At 50.6% G+C, this 19561-nt stretch overlaps 1 protein-coding gene across 1 annotated transcript in view; it reads left to right on the top strand.

Annotated features, from left to right (window-relative positions):
- The window catches only part of LOC146869436 (E3 ubiquitin-protein ligase TRIM39-like), a 223304-nt gene that overhangs the window by 88232 nt on the left and 115511 nt on the right, over positions 1 to 19561 (top strand). Inside the window, exon 4 of the mRNA XM_085599839.1 lies at positions 4229 to 4459. Within this exon, the coding sequence (XP_085455965.1) occupies positions 4229 to 4459 (231 nt within the window). The remainder of the gene's footprint in view (positions 1 to 4228; positions 4460 to 19561) is intronic.

The following is a 19561-nucleotide window of genomic DNA, read 5'->3' as shown; positions in this document are numbered from 1 at the left end:
GTACAGAGTCCACAGTCCCCCAGGGTTTGACAGAGGTTAAAGTTAGATATAACCTTACTCTCTAAAGTGGTAGCTTGGTCGAGCAGTAAGGCAGTATCAGAGGACAGTGTAAAGCATTTGTTGTACACACTCAGTCAGCAAATGGTCTCACACACTCAATAACTGAACTCTAGGCCAATGGTTTATATATAAAAAATATATGCTTGTTTTATTTTAGAACCAACACTTGGATTTAAAATATACTTTCTCAGCATGAGATGTTTCATATAAATACTTTTGCTAAATGCAATAGACTTTTGTAAACAGTTACAAGTGGTTGCAGTCGGCAACTCTATTTTTTTAAACACAACAATGCATTGAGCTCAATGGTAAATTCAGGTTATTTGCAACAGATTACTTTTTAGATTACTTTTGGAATTCCAGGACTGGATCCTAGATTCAGTCCTGGGTCAGTACTCAGAATCAAGTGATGAAAGTCGACTTAATTACTGTAATGATTTTTAAACAATATTTAGCTATTTTAAAAGTTGACACTTAGAAAATATTTCAAAGAAAACAGTCAATGATTCCCTATGGAAGAAAATTCAGGTTACAGGTACAGTAGGTTCTCGTTACTTTTGTAATCCAGTACTGGGTGCCTAGACTCAGTACTGGGACCTTTATCCAAAACAGGTAAGTAATTACGTTTTCAGATATTATACGATTTTTGAAGAATATTTAAAGATTGCAGAAATCGACACTTAGAAGAAATTTCACATAAAAACAGTCAATGGTTTCCTATGGAAGAAAATTTAGTTAAGGGTAAGTACAGTTGTAAGTATTTTTCAGAGTCAGTGCTGGGCACCAAGATCCAGCACTGGGAGCTCACCTAAGAGCAGGTGAGTAATTTCGTTTTCGTTACTCGGCTGATTTTTGGTGAATATTTTAAGATTTGAAAAGTCCACACTTAGAAGAAATTTCAGGAAAAAGCCAGTCAATGTTACCCTATGAGGAAAATAGAGTTTGCGGTTTAAGGGTAAGTACTCGACTGGCAGAGTTGAGGTTCTGGGCATAGACTCAGGGGTCCCCCAGGGTCAGGTAGGTACAGTTGGTTCACCCTCAGCGGCTCTAGGGCGGCCGGGTGCAGAGAGAGTTAGGCCCAATGTTATCCTATGAGGGATAGGGGGCCTTGGTTGGTGGCTGCTGACAGGCAAGCCACGCGGCTGTGGGAGCTGGGCTCCTGGTCACTTACTCAGGGCAAGTGGGGAAGTGGGTAGGTGTAGAGTTTTCACTGCCAGGGCCACTCGGGCGGCTGTGTGCAGAGTGCTTTTGAGCCTTCGGGCGCTCAATTGATTTCAATGGGAAATCTCCGGTTTAGAAAAAGACTGCAAGCTCGGGGACGAGGACTCTTCAGGTGCCACCACCACTTCGAGAGGTAAGTTGGGTAGTTGGAGGATAGGTAGGTACCCCGGGATTGGGCACAGGGGGCCGTGGGGCGCCGCGTGCAGGGGTGCCTTTTGGTGTTGGGAAATCTTACCCTCTGTTGATCGCGGTTGGGGGGCACCTTGTTCTGAGGCTTCAGGCTTCTTCAGGAGTGTCGAGGGAGGTCCTTGGGTGCTGGACTCGGGGTGACAGTCGCCGTGGGGTCGTCCTCCGCGTCTTTGTCCACTCCGGCACTGGCCAGGCTTGGCTGGTGCAGAGTGTGCTGGGTTTGCGGTTCCGTGCTGCTGCCAGGGATTAGAGATGGGTTTTGAGTAGAGCCATGGGAGTCCCAGGGGCTTAGAGCCAAAAGGTAGCCAGGTCCTCCGGGGTTGGTGAGGTTGCTGGCCACGAGAGATGCCGGGTTGGAGCAGGAGCAGGTTCGAGGGTCGACAGGCCGGTAGGGCTGGGGCCAAAGCAGTTGGTGTCTTCCTCTTTTCAGCAGCTGCAGGACAGGTCTTCTTTCTTCTTGCTCTTTGTAGTTTTGAATCTGGGGAAGGAAGGTTCAGGATGCCCCTAAAGACTAGATTTAGGGGCGTTACAGGTAGGTGAAGGGCAGGGACCAACGGGTCCATGTCCTGGGGTGGGTACACCCCCTATACTGCCTCTCTCCTGTGGGAGGGGGGCAGTAGCCTAGTCCTGATAGGGTCGGGCTCCCCATCTTCAAGATGGCGAGAGCCCGGAGATGTGCTTCACCTCGCCTCCCCCACCTGAGGGGTGGGGTTGGCAGGCTGGCACATCCCCTGTCCTTATTTGGGGTTTCCGGCCAAAGCTTCCCGCCAGAGTGGGGGTTGCAGGGGCCTGGGGAAGCTCACAGAGGCGGCATGCCTTTGAAGCTTCCCCCTGCCCATCCTGGGGGAGGAGATTTAGCACCTTGCCCAGGATGTGCATTGTTGCAGGCCCAGGAGAGCAGGGGCTCTCCTACCCAGGGGTCCAGCAACATGTCTGCTGGGTGGCAGCCTAGGCAGCCTCAGAGCAGACGTGGATTGTAGGTTAGGTTTAAGGGGGCACCTCTAAGATGCCCTCTGGGGTGCTGGGTACATTAAATCCCACACTGGCATCAGTGTGGGTTTAATGTGCTGAGAAGTTTGATACCAAACTTCTCAGTTTTTAGTGTTGCCATTATGGTGCTGTGGAGCTCGTGTTTGATGAGCTCTCAGCACCATGTACTCTTAAATGGCAGCACTGCACTTACAGTGCCCAGGAATGGACCTGGGTACTGTAGGGGCACAGGGCTCCTGCTCCTGTGCCCACACCATTGGCATAAGGCACCCAGCTAGAGGGGTGACTGATGTATGCCATGGCAGTGTAGGTGATGGGCATGGCACACAGGGATGTGTGCCATGTCGACTTTGTTTTTGTCTTGCACCCAAACACTCAGCCTGCAAAGGCAGTGTGTGTGTGTGTAAGGGTACAGGGCCTCTAAGGGTGGCACAAGGAGTTCTGCAGCCCCTGGTCACAAGGCCCTGGGTACCTAGGGTACCATTTACCAGGGGCTGACATGTGGCCAGGGTTTGCCAATTTGGGTTTGGTTTGTTTTAGGGAAGGAACATAGGCCCTGGGCACCTGATTGGCAGGAGTCCAGGGCACACTCAGTCAAAGTACATTCAGCAAAAAGTGTGGGCATACCATGCAAGAAAGATGGCACTTTCTCACACGCACACCCTGTTATCCTACGCTAGGGTGTGACACACCTTATCTGATAACTCACAGCCTCCTATCCTCGGATAGGACAAGATGTCACACCAACCTCCTCGTCCATCCTCTATAGGAATTTGTTGTAAATTACCTGAAGGAACTGGTGCTGTAATATTGATTTATCTGGGAAATCTTGATCTCTTGATCTCTTGGTTTCATAGCACAAAACTCATTATCCTGGTATAATTGCGAGTACATTAGTAATTCCACATCACTCTCCATGGGGGGCAATAGTAGGATATCCCCTGAGTGTCTCCTCGGCAAACACAGCCAATGTCCTTTCAGCACTGGGGCAGCCCGGACTCCCTAAATGTTTTGGCTTCCATCCCCAGTGCTGAAACTTCCTGTTTCACATCTTTTACATTCTCTCATGTGAGTCACATTGACTCACACTTGACTTCAGCCAGTCTCTCCACTCAGCCTGTCTCTGGGTCTTTGACTGCAGTAGGTTCTCTTCCATGCACTCGCTCAATGGATCGAGCATATCTGCCTGCAGTGGGTTCTCTTCCTTGCACTCGCTCCATGGATCGAGCATCTCTACCTGCGGTGGATTCTGTTCCTTGCACTCGCTCCATGGATCGAGCGTCTCTGCCTGCCGTGGGTTATTTTCCTTGCACTTGCTCCATGGATTGAGCGTTTCTATCTGCAGTGGGATCTCTTCGTGCACTCGCTCCATGGATCGAGCGTCTCTGCCTGCGGTGGGTTCTTTTCCTTGCACTTGCTCCATGGATCGAGCGTCTCTGCCTGCGGTGGGTTCTCTTCCTTGCACTTGCTCCATGAATCGAGCGTCTCTGCCTGTAGTGGGATCTCTTCCGTGCACTAGCTCTATGGGTCGAGCGTCTCTGCAGCTTCACAAATTCTGACCTCTCTACAGTTCGTGAGGTGTCTGAGGGAAGGGCAGGAGTGTGAGAAGGACAGAAGACGGTAGAAGGGAAGGTAGTAAGAGACTGCAGTTCAGAAATTAGGAAAAGTACGCTTGTGTTCTGAAGAAACTATTAACCTCTCCACCTCCCTCTGGACGGCTTGTAGAAAGCTTTTTAATATCTAACCAGCTTTTCTTTGGTTCTCACAGGACACGTTAAGAATTGACAAACAGAACATTGAATCTGAGTTTGAAAAACTGCAGCAGCTCCTGAAAGAAAATAAGGAAACGCTGCATGAAAAACTGGAGGAGATGGAGAAGAAAATCACCATGGTAGAAAATGCAAATATCACAAAACTGTCCAATCAAATCACCTCTCTCAATGCCCTGATAATGGAGATAGAAAGGAAGTGTGAGGCGCCGGCGTGGGAACTCCTGAAGGTGAGATACTGTTTGGCAAATACAACAAAAAATGGATGTGAAATATTCATATTTTGTGTGCAGTATTACATGTGTCGGTGGAACACACATGATCTCCTGTCAGGGTCAATGCACAGTGATGCCATGCACTCCGACAGGCACACAACATACAGACATTTTTATTCTGTCGCCTTTTATGCTGAGAGCTCAATACAACATACAAACCGTTGACTTTACGTTAACTTCTTACAGTGTCACATACATGTCAATAACCCATCTCAATATGAAGACGAGTTGTTTTATATTTATGCATTTATTTCTATTATGGGCGGTACAGCACACCAACCAATCCAAGTGAAAGCAATTAACATATGGAGAAAGGGAGCAGTATGTAAAAAAAAAGCAGGATGAAAATGTGCAGCATAATGAGAAGCAAAATCTGTAAGAATTTGAAAGAAACCAATTTTCTCAGAAGTGTGAAAACACTTCTTTCTGTTCTACAGCGCTTACTTTTTTCCTAATGGACTCTACATATTTTTAACCTCATGTTAGGGTGAACAGTGAGCTATATAATTCGTAATTTAGAAAAGGTATTGATTTTTTTTAAATATTTCTTTTTTGGCATTTTGTTATAACATAACAGCAGATCACGGATATACATCAATAAATATATCAGCCCTTAAGTTCACACTGGAAACAGTAGCATGACCACATATCAGCAAGCAATGTAGAAGTGGAATTAGTGTACATGGAAATGTGTTGTTTCAATATTATAGCAAATGGAAGTAACAAAGTGGTTATAGCTACATCAGGGTGATGGCAAAAATAGAAAGTTATCCTTATAATACCAAAAATTGCCAACAACAGATTAGGTCCTCGGGGGCGACAACTGAAGCACAATAACATGATCACTGTAAGAACAGGGTGTATAGCAGGAGCGGGGATGGGAAGCGCAGTGCACACAGAACATCCGGCCCAAGAAAGCACCCAACGGGCCGTGGAGACAAACCAGGTCTCCTGGGTTCCCCAACGAAGTTCACAGTTGAGGCTAGCATCAACGCCGAGCCATCTCACAAAACCAACCATCACACGGGGGTGTCTGATTTGTCAAGGAGTTTAAGCACTTAAGTATCCCAGAGCCTTGCAGCACCACCACCCCCTCGGAGCTGCTGGTCATGAGACATGGCGTCAGCCTCCGCTACTGCCCATTTATGTACCGCTCGGATGCAACATTCCACCGAGGGGGCTGTGCTGCCTTCCAGGACATTGCTATCAAGCACTTAAATAGATCCAATTTCATTTAGTGTTGGTGCGTTTCGTTTGTTTAGCAAACTCTTTCGAGCACAGCAGAGGTTTGGGAGGTAAGCGCACATCAATTACTGCTAAAATATGTTCCATCACCTGCACCAATATCTTTGCTAGTGTCGGACAATCCCACACCATGTGTAAAAATGTCGCTTCTGGGTGTCCATGAAACGCTCTTCCCTTGTTCCAGTGCCACCCCCCACTGTTTAACTGTCAATGCCCCCCAAAACACTCCTCATCGAGGCTTGCTGTGAAGTGCATGGTCCACGTCAGCAGCCTGCAGACATGTGTATGTTATGTTATGTTAACCTGATTTGTAAAGCACACGGCTACTCAGCAGAGTGTCCCGGCGCTCAGGCTAAGGACAACAGACCAAGGAACCTAACTTGACTGCATGAAGAGCCATGTCTTCAGTTTCCTCTTGAAGGCAGTAAGATTACTGACCAAATGGAGGTCTGTTGGAATTTTGTTCCAGTTGAGCGGTCCCAAGTAAGAAAAGGATCTCCCGCCTACGCTAAGATGATTGATCTGGGGCACTCTTGCAAGGCGCGCAGAGGATGAACGAAGGGTTCGCTCTGGGATGTATTCGCTGACCCTGTCTCTGAGGTAAACCACACCCACGCCGTGTAAGGCCTTATGGGACTTATGCATTAAGACAATGGCCTTAAAAACAATCCTCTTTTTAATAGGGATCAAGGGGAGGGCCCTCAGATGAAAGGGCATGTGAGACCTAGGTGGGAGTCTAAGTAGCAGTCTAGCTGCCAAATTCTGCACTGCCTGGAGTCTATTGAGAAGAAAATCAGGGAGACCGAGGGAGAGGGCATTCCCATAATCCAGTCTCATGTGTAGAGCATTGTGACTGCCCTTCTGCCCAACCCATGTGTTAGGATACACTGTATCCTATAGTATGATGGTGGTTCCTCTGGTCCCACTGATCAGGTATTCCTGACTTACAAAATAAGTGCATTATAAGCCAGAAAGAGATCAGCCCGCAGTCTGTATGTGTCTTGCAGATTTTGAAAGGAGCACAGGGTGCCTTTGTTATATAAGTCGCCTATATGGGACACTCCCACTTTTTCACACGGTGTCGAAACCTGCGCCACCAGCAGGGCTCATCCCTGGATTGCTTCACAGCAGTAACTGCGGGGCATAGGGTATCCGCCCGTGTCGGGCTGGATATATCAATACCAGCAGAGTTTAGCAATCAGTTCCCCGGACAGTCCCCCAGGAGTCAGCAACCAGGACAACACTCCAACATCACCCAGCTCTGCTCTCCTCCATTATGTCGCCTATCAGTTAAGGCAAGGGCCACTATATCTGTGTGGCCGCAAATTATAACTCGAGGTCAGGTGCTCCCAGACCTCCCTCCAACAGCGACCTGTGAAATATCTAAATGGACACCACTTTCCGATCACCGCCCCATATCTTGTCAGAGCTCACGCCCTGCAAATCTACGAAGAAGTCTCTGGTTGGTATCATCGATATCACTGCAAAAAATATAGGAGCCGTGGAAGAACTATCACCTTGGCTAAGGAAGCGCGTCCCATAGACGACAGGGGCAGGCCTATCCAAGACCTCAGGGATTGGCACAGCGACGTTAGAGGCCTGCCATGATTACCGTCCAGGAGATCCTTGTTGTGTCGTATACATTGACACCAAGGTATCCAAGTTCTCAAGGCACCATGGCAAGCATCCGGGCTCCTGCCCCTCCACGTCTGCATGCTCCATTGTATGTAAGGGAAACATATAGTACTTCTCCCCAACTTACTCGGAGACTTGTCACATCTTCGAAAAGTTCTAGCAGATAATGCAAGGTTGGCAGTTCTCGTTTGTGACGCCATAGGTAAACCAACATGTCGTCCGCATATAAGGAGACGGTGTGCCAATCTGTTCCCACCACCACATCCCAATCTGGGCCCCGGGTTCTCAGCAACTCATCAAATGGCTCCATAGCCAGCGCACAAATTATGGGCGATAATGTTGCTTGGATATGAATTTACCTTAAATAAATGAAAAGACAAGAGGTGTTTGGGAAACCAGGAACAAGTTGGTTTAATTAAACTCGGCTACTGGGAGAGCCTCGACAGAGTGCGACTGCTCAAAGTCTCTTTGTGTACAAAGTTTTGGTCTTTGTTATATACAGTTAATGAGGTACAATAAAGCAATTTTCTGCATTCAAAAAAGCATTTCAGTCATAAATTAACAAGTGCGGGCATCTGATAAGTACACAGATAGCTTTATTCGAGGAAAGCTAGTTTGGGCTAGTGTGTATGTGTCCAGATGTCCAGCATGAGGAGCACGTGATCACTACATGTGGTGTGCATGTTGTGTCCTGTTTGGTTGAGTGTTTCTATCTACATGTGGTAGCTAGCTTTGTGGTATTTCTGGGGGACGTAAGCCTTTGGTCAAACGTGTTTTATTGAGTCCAATTTCCGTGGACCTGTTTGTGATGCAACTATCTATCTGTGGGGTCGACCAGGGTTTTTCCTAGGTGTGCGTTTGTCTTTAGGTTAAGAGAGACCCCACCTGTGACCTTGTATTCGATAGGCGTGGGTGTCGGTCGTAGGACATGTCTTACCACATGTCTCTGACTCGGGGTTGATGGGAAGGTCACCGTGGGCGAATTCAACAGCAATGATGTAAGTTCATCAGAAGTCCTGAAAATAAAGTATCAGTATTGGTTATCATTTTCATCATCTCCCACCTGGTTATTTGTAACCAGCGGGAGATCGCTTTTGTTTACATTGTGAAAAAGGGGATTGACCCTCCTACGTTTATTCGAGTCTCTGTGGCCAGTCAGAACTCGTCTAGAATTTCCTTGATTGAACCCAGCCAAAATAATCAGCAGTTCTTCTCCTTCAAGCCTGATGCAACAGAGATGTTCTCTTCTGTAACATACGTTGAGACAACTCAGACAGATCTTTGCCAGGGATAATCAGGGTTGGGGTGTATGGTCACGAGGTTGCAGTGACCCCGCCATCCTTGGACAAGCTGTGAGTAGGCAAGGTCCCCACACTGCCAATAGTAATCCAACAACGTGGAGGTGCACCTTTGCAGACCGGGTATGTGCATTACCATGCAGCAATTGTCATTGTTGCCCGACAGTATGGTTCTTTTGCCTCTGAAACATAAAGAGTACAATGTGTGTTTCCATACAATTAAGGATTGCCACTTTCCCTCCAACCATGTGTACCTATCGATCTCGCTATCCAGGATTTCCTTGCACAGGGCGACCCCCTTCTATGGGACTCATTTCCCCCCGCGTGATGGAAATGAGCGGCTCTGCACTGTAATTCCATGTCCCGTGCCCATTTGACGGTAAAGAAGTTGGCTCCAAAGATTTTAAGGGCCGCAGACTGAGGCAGGAGTGGATGTGTTTGTGCGCTAGTACGGTGGTCTTGTTACATCGAGTAACCTCTTTTCTACACAGTCCTGGGGCCAAACAGTGTCCAGCCCTATGGTGCTCTCATCCCGGGTGATGTTTATTAGTGTCCGAAGGGGTTCTACTCTGTTGGGTTGGGTTTTTGCCCTGTTTCTGCATAGGTACAGATTTACAAGGCACTTTGCTTTTTCAAAGGCTATCTTCTGTGATAAGTAAAGCCTGTCTGCGCCTACGGCGTAAGGTATCAGTGAACATATTTAAGATGGCCTGTTTGTAGTTTGTGTGCCCACGTCAGTCATGTGTTGATACCAGGTGTTGTGTGGAAGTGCGCTGTGTAGTGCATGAGGACTACTCGCATTTGGTTCAGTGTAGGTGTATGTGAGGTGAGAAGGTCTCTGCACATGCGTTGCAAAAATGTAGAAGCGGAACTCATGATATTAGGTAAACCTTTGACTTTGGTGGAGCTCGGGAGCACCCGGGCTAGAGAGAGCATGTACACAAATACAAAAACACATAACTTAGGAAGCATTTCGTAGGCTTTAGAGTTGTCTTCAAGGGAGATGTCTGTCGTCTGGGCCTGTCGTCTGTTTCTTGTTGTTGTCTGTTGTCCGGTGTCTGGGCACCCAGACGTGTTGTGTCCTGGTGCGGTGCAGAAAAATGTCTTTTAAGACAAGGCTAGAAATATCAGTTCAGAATTTGCGTTACTTTAGCAAATGCCCTTGTTAAAAAAAGTCTTTGAAAGTTTTGATCGAGGGAATGGCGGACCTCGGCAGTGTTGGTGCACTAGTAGTTCGATCACAGACCTGCAGGATAAGAGCTGCGGGTTGTAGGTTTGCTTGAAAGAAACACATTAATAAGCAGTTTTAGGTCTCGCCTAGCAACGCAGCGCATGCGTTTCTCGCTTGCGAGATCTATAGTTGTCGATTTTGCATTGGAAGGGGGACAGGAGATGTGCACGCGCCCCCACAGGCGATGTGCACATTGTCGATTTCGCTTTGGAAGGGGGACAGGAGATGTGCACGCGCCCTAAAAGGCGACGTGCACGTGTACGGCTTGTCGGCGTTTCAGCAGAACACTCGCATGGCACGCTTTCACTTTTCCAATTTCCTGCGTGGACACGGATCTGCCGTATCTGTTCTAAAACGCTCTTCGGCTGCGCTTCGCCCGTACTTTAGCCCGTGAATAATCTCTCAATGCTGCATTCCAGCTCGGTGCTTCGTGGGCTGGGTGTCTCCAAGTTGGGCTCGGTTCTGTGCACACGTGATAACAGTAATTAAGCGTGTTCTGTGCGTCTCCGGCTCTCAGCTGTCGGCGCTTGAATAATTTGACCTGAAAAGTTAAAGGCAGCAGCTGTCACTGCAGCACAGCCTCCTTTACGGCTGTTGACACCGGTCCCCCCTACTGTCCATTTCCACCATTGGAGCGGCGCAGAGCGTTTCCGGCAGCCGGGCACAGCCAGCATCGCCAGCCGAGCCAAAAGTGTAAACAGAAGAAGGAAAGCTCTGTGGCAGTGCATTTTGACCACAGAGTGGGCGCCGTCATCGCAGGAGGGGCTCACGATAAACACCAATGCCATTTATGCAAGCCGAAATACGCGGAAACCTGCCCAGAAAGCGTAAGATAACCCTCTTTGTTTTCTGTCTCTCTGTCTCCCCTGTGTCATTTCTGCGGGGTTCCTAAAGAGCATTTTGAATTGAAACTAATTTAAACTGGACGAGTTACTCGGGCACGGAATCGGGAAACATGAGAGCCCTGTAAAATCCCCAAATATCCCATTTTATGAACCGTCCCTAGTGTCGAAATAACGGGTCTTCTATTTACAAGACGAATGAGTAAATGATCCGTGGTAGGAGTAAGATATGCCTCTAATCTTCCGATTGCTTTTTGGAAACTGAAGATGTCAATTAATGCTAATTTGCCTCTGTAGCAAAGGAAAATAAAGGGTTTTCAAAAGCACTGTTTTATACAATGCGATCAGTACTCCCAGTTAGCCTTCATTGAAGCATTCACAATTTAGTAGATACGGGGATAACTGAGAAACAGGAAAATAAAGTAGTCTGCTCAGGATCACACAGTTCGCAGACCTCGCATGTGCTGGTGCCATAACTGATGCACTAACCACTGGTTCAGATCTCTTTCACCGAATGCAAAAGCTCACAGTCTTGTTAGGCTCTGTCTACACCCATTATAGCCTTGCGGCGCCATCAAAGGCCCAGGGGTGCTGGTGATACAGTTGGGGCTCACCGGGGTTCCCGCTTTGGGGTGCCCATCTGCCATCACGAGAGAGTTCTCCTCTGACATGCTGCCTGCCTTGGAGACTCTGCAGGAGTCCCGCTGGAGAAGTTGTAGGATGGGAGAGGTTTTCCTATGGTTGAGGAAAAGCACAGGGAGGTGGGTCTCATGAGATGGACTTCCCCACCTCCTGATGGTAAATATACTCCAAGACCGAGCAGCAGGGGGAGGGCACGGGGCAGCCATCATTTGATCAAAGGAACGAAGAGGAGGAAGCCCTTAGCATCCCTCAACAGCGGCGCTTTACTCAAAGCAAACATTTCAGCGCTGACATTAACTAACGTGTGTGGATTGAAACCAAATGCTTTGTACTGTTGCCCTCGGTTGTTTCTGCTTCGCGTGCCGGATTTTACTGACCGGAGCCTTGTGTTGCCTAAAACCCTGTATACCTAGAGCATACATACCAACTGTGAGAAAGTGGCTCCGTATATACTGTTCCCAAATAGGTACAGTGTGTACAGAGTCCACAGTCCCCAGAGGTTTGGCAGAGGTTAAAGTTAGATATAACCTTACTCTCTAAAGTGGTAGCTTGGTCGAGCAGTAAGGCAGTATCAGAGGACAGTGTAAAGCATTTGTTGTACACACTCAGTCAGCAAATGGTCTCACACACTCAAGAACTGCACTCTAGGCCAATGGTTTTTAACAAAAAAAAATGGTTGTTTTATTTTAGAACCAACATTATGTATGAAAATATACTTTCTCAGAATGAGATGCTTTAGTTAAATACTTTTGCAATATGCAATTGACTTTTGTAGGTAATAGTTACAGGTTGTTGGAAACAAGTGAGTAAATTCGGTTAAGTTACTGTTGTGATTTTTTTTTTTGAAAATTTTATTGTGCAGAAAGAAGGGTACAAGCACGGGCCTACAACCGCCTGGGCCGGCCGCTAATAGTTAAAAAGCTCAAACAGTGCAAACACAATGACTGGCCCACCGGGGCTCCGCACATTACAGAAGATCAGACTGCACATAAAGGAAAATCAGGATACACCCTTTTAACATAAATAACAACTAAAAACAAAAGGCGAGGCAAGAAGACATGAGATGGGCGTCGGACCACAGCAGGGGCACTTCCATACCCGACCACCCGATGGCAGTCAAGAAGAAGGAGAACTAAGAGGTAGGGGGGGGAAACGGGAGTACCAAATCTATACTCAGATGTGCCAGATAAGTAAGTAACCCTCAAGGATCAGGGGGACAAGGCTACCTCAGACGTATCCACCAGGGGGGGAGCACAAATATTCCCACGATACACATTCCACTGCCCCCAAATTCTACCCCAAGCCCCGGGTTTACCACGAGCCACATACACAGTCTTTTCCCTGAACATGCACCAGTCCATGTTCTCCTTCCAGACAGACACGGTGGGAGGCCGCTGGGAACCCCAAAGCTGCGCTATGTCCCTCTTTGCTATCATGTTCCCCAGGGCCGCCCACCGAGTCTGGGCCGCGTTATAGTCATTGGGCTCCCACACATTCAGAACACAGTGACGCACCTCCGGCAACAGTGACCCCGGTGACTCGCCTCATAACCTCATGCACCTGGCGCCAGTATTCCACCACCGCGCGGCACTCCCACAGGATGTGGAGAAAGGTGGCACTGAGCCCACAGCCACGCTTACAGAGCCCGTCCTCAGAAAACCCCATCGAGACCAATCGGGGACCCGTCACGTAAACGCGGTGGAGAATCTTAAGCTGGACCAAACGGAGACGGGCCGGGATGGTAACCTCCTTAGGAGATGACAGCGCGGACTGCCAGTCCTCGTCGTCCAACTCAACCCCATCCCCCGTCCACGCCTCCCGCAGACGCACCAAGAGGTCAGCCCGATTATTTATCAGCTTTTTATAGATCAGAGAGATAGTACTATCGGGAACGTGACCGTCAAGTATGCGGTCCTCGAGGGGCGAAGAAACAGGGACCTTGGTCCCTTCCCCAAAGACCGAGAGCAGGGCATGCCGAACCTGGGCGTAACGGAAAAACTCCCTCTCACTAAGCTCATACTCGCTCCGGAGCGCCGCGAAGGTCTTGACCGCGCCTTTAACCCACAGATCCCCCACTCTGCTAATGCCGATCGTGTCCCAGTGCTCAAAGCCTTTCGTCGTCCAGAGGCTCCCCAGGCGGTCTGAGGCGAACAAGGGAGTAGCACACGTTAAACGCTCACTCCAGCCCATCGCTACATTCGCCGCCTTCCACACCCGTACCGCAATCCTAGTAGGGCCCGTAAGGGTCCTACCAGCCGATCGGGAGTAAAGCGCTCTGTTATAATTACCGCCGGGAAGCAGGAATTTATCCATCTCATACGCCGGGTTCAAACCAGGAGCATACGTGGCATGGTTAATCGCCGACAGTTGGGAGGCCCAATAGTACCGTCTAATGTCAGGAAGCGCGATGCCCCCGTCATACCAGGGGAGAGTAAGCTTTGCCAGAGCGATACGCGCCCGCCCGACCCAAACCAGTCTCCTCTGTAGACTCTCCACCTCCCGAAAGTAGGCCACCGGAATGACATCAAAGGAGTTCTGAAGTGCGTAAAGAAATCTGGGAAGGGACATCATTTAAACAGGGCCGCGCGACCAAGCGGAGACAGGGGCAGCTTACACCACCGAGCCGTATCCACCCTCAAACGTCGGAGTGGAGACAGGAGGTTCTGCTCATAGCGGACCGCCGGGTCCAACGAAACATATACCCCCAGGTACTTAAAGCCGGATGAAGACGTTTGGATAGGAAGTAGAGGCGGCAAAAGAGGAGGGCCACCAGAGATAGGGTACACGCAAGATTTGGACCAGTTAATTATCAGACCCGAGTTTCTCCCAAAGGAAGTAAGGACATCAAAGAGAACATTAAGCGACTGTCGCGGCGAGGTGAGGTACAAAAGAATATCATCCGCGTACAACGAGACCCGATCCTCGAAGCCCGGGGCCCACCGGATCCCTCTGATCGAGGGCTCCCAGCGGAGCCAGGCGGCGAGCGGTTCCAAGGCAAGAGCAAAGAGCAGAGGGGACAACGGGCACCCCTGCCTAGTGCCCCTCCCGAGAGCAAAAGGCTGAGAAACCCGCCCATTGACAACCACCTGAGCCATTGGTCCGGCATAAAGAAGCTTCACCCAGCTAAGAAATCCCTCCCCAAAGCCAAACTTCTCCAAGACAGCCCAGAGGAATGGCCACTCGATGGTATCAAAGGCCATCGTGGCGTCTAAAGAAACCAATACGGCTGGTTCAGAGAAGTACTCCGCCCTAGCTAGGACGCCGTGCAGACGCCGCAGATTAAGAGCGGTATTACGGTGGGGGATGAAGCCGCATTGATCCGGATGAATCAGATCACAGATAACGCTCAGCAAGCGATTGGCGAGGACTTTAGCAAGGATTTTGGGTTCTGCGTTTAAGAGGGAAATAGGCCTATATGAAGCACAGCGGTCTCGTGGTTTACCATCCTTGGGAATCGCGACTATAGTCGCCAGACGCTGGTCGGCGGGAAAGGAACCCCTCTCGAGCGACTCCTGAAACATACGACGAAGGAAAGGCGCGATTTTATCCGGGCGTAGTTTATACAGTTCGATCGGCAGGCCATTGGGGCCCATGGCTTTGCCCGAGCGAAGGGAGCAAATCGCAGTAGCAATCTCATCGACAGACAAGGGGGCATCCAGCTGCTCACGGTCCTCGACGGATAAGCCGGGCAGGGCAATATCCCGCAGTAGAAGACGAGAGTCGTCTTCATCTCTATCAGACACCGGGGAATACACCGCCCAGAGGTGATCAGCAAAACACTCCACAATCTCGCCAGGCTCAGTCACACACACTCCATCCGCAACCCGGAGCTCTGGGACCACACGATTCACTCTCTCCTTCCTATCCAGCCAAGCAATCAGTTTACCCGCCTTGTCCCCGGCATCATACAACCTACCCTGCTGCTCCCTATACATGGTCTTGGCAGCGTCAGTGACAAGGGACTTGTACTCGAACTGCTTCAGGCTGAGGTCATGGAGCCCATCCGGAGTGACACCCGTCTCCAAGGCCGCCTCCAACCCCAATATGTCAGTCTCCAGCTTCACCACCGCCTCCATCTTAACCTTCTTAGCCACCACTATCTGGGATAGGGCCTGCCCGCGGAGTACTGCCTTAAAAGCTTCCCACAGGGACACTGCGGACAACACCGACCCATCATTCTCAAGGAAGTATTGGTCAATCGACTTGACCAGGCTATCGCGGATCGTGGGGTCCCGCAGGTACCAAGGGTTAATGGGAGCGATCCGCCCAGCAGACCGCGTCCCAGTGTCAAAAAGCAACCACAGTGGGGAATGATCAGAAATACCCCGGGCCAGGTGCTTAACCTCTCGAATCCGGGCAGTCTGGGCCACGGGCATAAGAAAGTAATCCAATCTGGAGAGACTCCCATGTGCCCCAGAGTGAAAGGTGTACTGACACTGTGTAGGATGCATTAACCTCCAGCAATCTACCAGACCGAAGGTCTCCAAGAATCCGCCAAGCCACGCCTGGGCAGCAGGGAGGGCCCTGGGCGGGTGGCGATCCCGGTCACCCGAGACTACCGAATTGAAATCCCCACCCATAAGCAGAAGACTGTCAGGAAGCTCAAGCAGCATACGACCCAAGTCTGAAAAGGTGGAGTTCTGGAGGCCCGGGGGAACATAGACAGAGACCAAGGAAAGGGACTGCCCCTCCCACCGCCCAGTCAAAGCCACATAGCGCCCTCTATCGTCCGGGACTACCCTGGTGATCTCTAACGGAAGTGAAGAACGCAGGAGAATGCCTACCCCTCTAGAGCCAGTGGTGAAACCAGAATGGGCCACGAGTCGGTAACCCCCCCTGTTCATGGCATGACAAACGTTACCCACCAGATGCGTCTCCTGTAAAAACACCACATCAGGAGACATACGACGCAAATACTGCAGCACAACACCCCGTTTGATACGGTCCCCCAACCCATTGACGTTCCATGACATCAACCTCAACCCGTCCCCCCCCATCCCCTCCAATAGATCAAGGGTCCCCCAGCAGATAGCGCAACACCCGAAACTGGAACAGAACAAAGACCTCGCATTAAAAACAAAACACACAAATCAAAACCCCCCAACCCCCCCCCCCCCCCAATTCCAACTCCCCCCACCCTGCACCCCTGCGACCCAAAAAACCACCCCAACTTGCAGTGTGCCTGTCGCCCCACAAACCCCATTCTACGGAAAGACCCCGGAGGAGGAGAGGGACCCGTCCCCGACCGCCCCCCACATAGATCATAATGAAACAAAATGCACAAAAGAAGTTGAACCCAGCCGAACAATACAAAATGGCAAAGTCAAGGACCAAAGTCACTCCGAGGGAGACCCGCCACCCTCGGTACCGGCAAAGGGCCCAGGCCGGTCACCCCGGCCCGGCAGCGAGTCAAGCCAGTCACTCACAGTCGCGGGAGAGTCAAAAAAGGTAGTCCGATCTTCGTGTTCCACTCGGAGCCTAGCAGGAAAAAGCATGGAGTACTTGAGACCCAGGTCTCGGAGACGACGCTTTACCCCCTGGAAACCCATCCTCTGTTTCTGGACAAGTTGGGTGAAGTCCGGGAAAAAGTTAATAGACGCATTCTCATGGCGGACCGGGCCATGGGCCCGCGAGGCCTGCAGAATCACATCTCGGTCTCTGTAATAGAAAAGTTTGGCAACAATAGGCCTCGGGGGGGCTCCCGGCCGCGGCCGACCGCCCGGAACTCGATGGGCCCGCTCCACGGCAAAGAACTTACTCAGGCCAGCGGGGGCAAGCTGCCTGAGGATGAGCTCCTCCACCATGAGATCAACCGGGTGGTTGTCGGAGGTCTCCGGGACGCCTATGACGCGGATGTTATTGCGGCGGGCCCGTCCCTCAAAGTCCTCCAGCCGCCGGGCCATCTGATCGTTGGCCGACTTGAGGTCGCCGAGAGTGGCCGTTGGTCCGACACATCCGCAACCAGGGTGGACGTCCGCACATCAAGCGATTGAACCCTCTCGTTGGTCTTAGAGAGATCCGCCCGAATCAGTGCGACATCAATGGCCACCGTGTCCATTTTACGGGCCAAGGCCTCGTACTGCGTAGCGATGGTCTCCTTGATGCCGTTAATGGCGCCCATAATGTCCTGCAGGGACAGATCCGAAGAAACGGACGGGCCACCACCAGCGTCGTCCGGGGGGACACCGGCCGCTCCAGGGGACCCTCTTCCTTGAGTATAGCGGTCCATGTTGTTCGTCTGGACCGATCCCCCGCGGAGGGATGTCTTAGTCTTACGCCCCTCGGGGCCCCCCCCTGCCACCCATGAGAACCACGCTCACCAAAGGGGACCACCGGCCAAGCGTCAAGGGGGCACCGGCAACTCAGTCAGGAGCCGCACCAGAGACCGTGATGTGGCCGGGCGAGGGGACCAAAGTCAATGGGCACACTGGTGGCAGGCGGAGACAGAGGCATCCAGCAGAGGTAAACACCCAGCCGCACCAAGCAATTACAATTTCCAGCCCCTCAGAGATCCAAAAGTGAAACCGAAAGTAATGGAGCGGCCACTGGCACAAATCCGCTGCCGCTGTTGTTCAATTACGCCCCTGCTCCACAGTTCACCCTCGCACCGGGCACAGCCATCGATTGGGCCTCAAAAATTCAAACCACCTTAGATCAGGATTCCCAGGTCCGATTCGATTTCTGAAAGAAGGTCAATGTTCAGCCAGAATTCGCCCTCCAGATTCCATCAGCCAAGTCAGGATAAAGTCAGGATAAATTCCGAGGAGCAGCGAGGGTCCGGGGAGCCCTGTGCTCACGCGACCATCTTGGATGCGCGCTAGGCTCCTCCCCCACTGTTGTGATTTTTAAACAATATTTTGCTATTTTAAAAAGTTGACACTTAGAAACTTTTTCTGATCAAATTACCAATGTTATCCTATGGAAGGAAATTCACTTAGCAGGTAAGTGGGGTTATGGTTACTTTTTCTAGGTCAGTGTTGGATCCTGGATTCAGCACTAGTGTACCACCTGTAAGCAGTTGAGAAACTGTGTTTAAGTTATACAGGCGATTTTTAAGGAATATTTATAAGTTTACAAAATCGACACTTAGAAGAAATTTCATAGAAAAACAGTCAATGGTTCCCTATGGAAGAAAATTCAAGTTACGGGTAAAGTATGTTCTCGTTACTTTTGTAATCCAGGGCTGGGCTCTTGGTCACTTGCTCAGGGCAAATGGGGAAGTAGGTAGGAGTAGAAGTTACACTGCCAAGGCCAATCGGGCGGCTGGGTGCAGGGTGCTTTTGAGCCTTCGAGCGCTCAATGGATTTCAATGGGAAAGCTCAAGGACGAACAAAGGCTGCAAGCTCGGGGACGAAGATTCTTCAGGTGCCACCACCATTCGAGAGGTAAGTTGGGTAGTTGGAGGATGGGTAGGTACCCAGGAGTTGGGCACAGGGGGCCGTGGGGCGCCGGGTGCAGGGGTGCCTTTTGGTGTCGGGAAATCTTACCCTCTGTTGATCGCGGTTGGGGGGGTCCCTGGTTCTGAGGCTGCAGGCGTTGTCAGGAGCGTTGAGGTGGGTCCTTGGGTGCCGGATTCGGGGTCACAGTCACCGGGGGGATGTCCTCGGGGTCTTTGTCCACTCCGGCACAGGCCAGGCTTGGCGGGTGCAGAGTGTGCAGGGTTCGCGGTTCCGGGCTGATGCCAGGGGTTAGAAACTTTGCTTTGAGCAGAGCCACTGCTCAAGGGAGTCCCAGATGCTCAGAGTCACAAGGTAGCCAGGTCCTCCGGGGTTTGTGAGGTTGCTGGCCACAGAAGGTTCCGGGATTTAGCAGAAGCCGGTTCGAGGGTCGACAGGCCGGTAGGGCTGGCGCCAAAGCAGTTGGTGTCTCCCTCTTCTTAGCAGCTGCACGGCAGGTCTTCTTTCTTCTTGTTCTTCTTTGGTTTTTCAGAATCTGGAATCTGAGGAAGAAAGGTTCAGGGTGCCCCTAAATACTAGTGGGCCCAGGTGCTTGCTCCAGTGTACTCGACGCAACTCCAGTCTGCCTGTAGCAGAACTGGCGCATCAACCCTGTTGCAGGAGCAGAATTGGCGCATCGCCTCAAAGACCTGCCGCATTGCCGCCTATGCAGTGTGGGAACATTTCCTTGACTGAGTGGAGAAACCCAGAGCATAGTCTATGGAACC

This window comes from Triturus cristatus, chromosome 1_1 (genome assembly GCF_964204655.1).
Source record: "Triturus cristatus chromosome 1_1, aTriCri1.1, whole genome shotgun sequence".
Taxonomy (NCBI): domain Eukaryota; kingdom Metazoa; phylum Chordata; class Amphibia; order Caudata; family Salamandridae; genus Triturus; species Triturus cristatus.
Note: the sequence above shows the minus strand (reverse complement) of the source record. Positions and strands in the feature narration are given on the sequence as shown.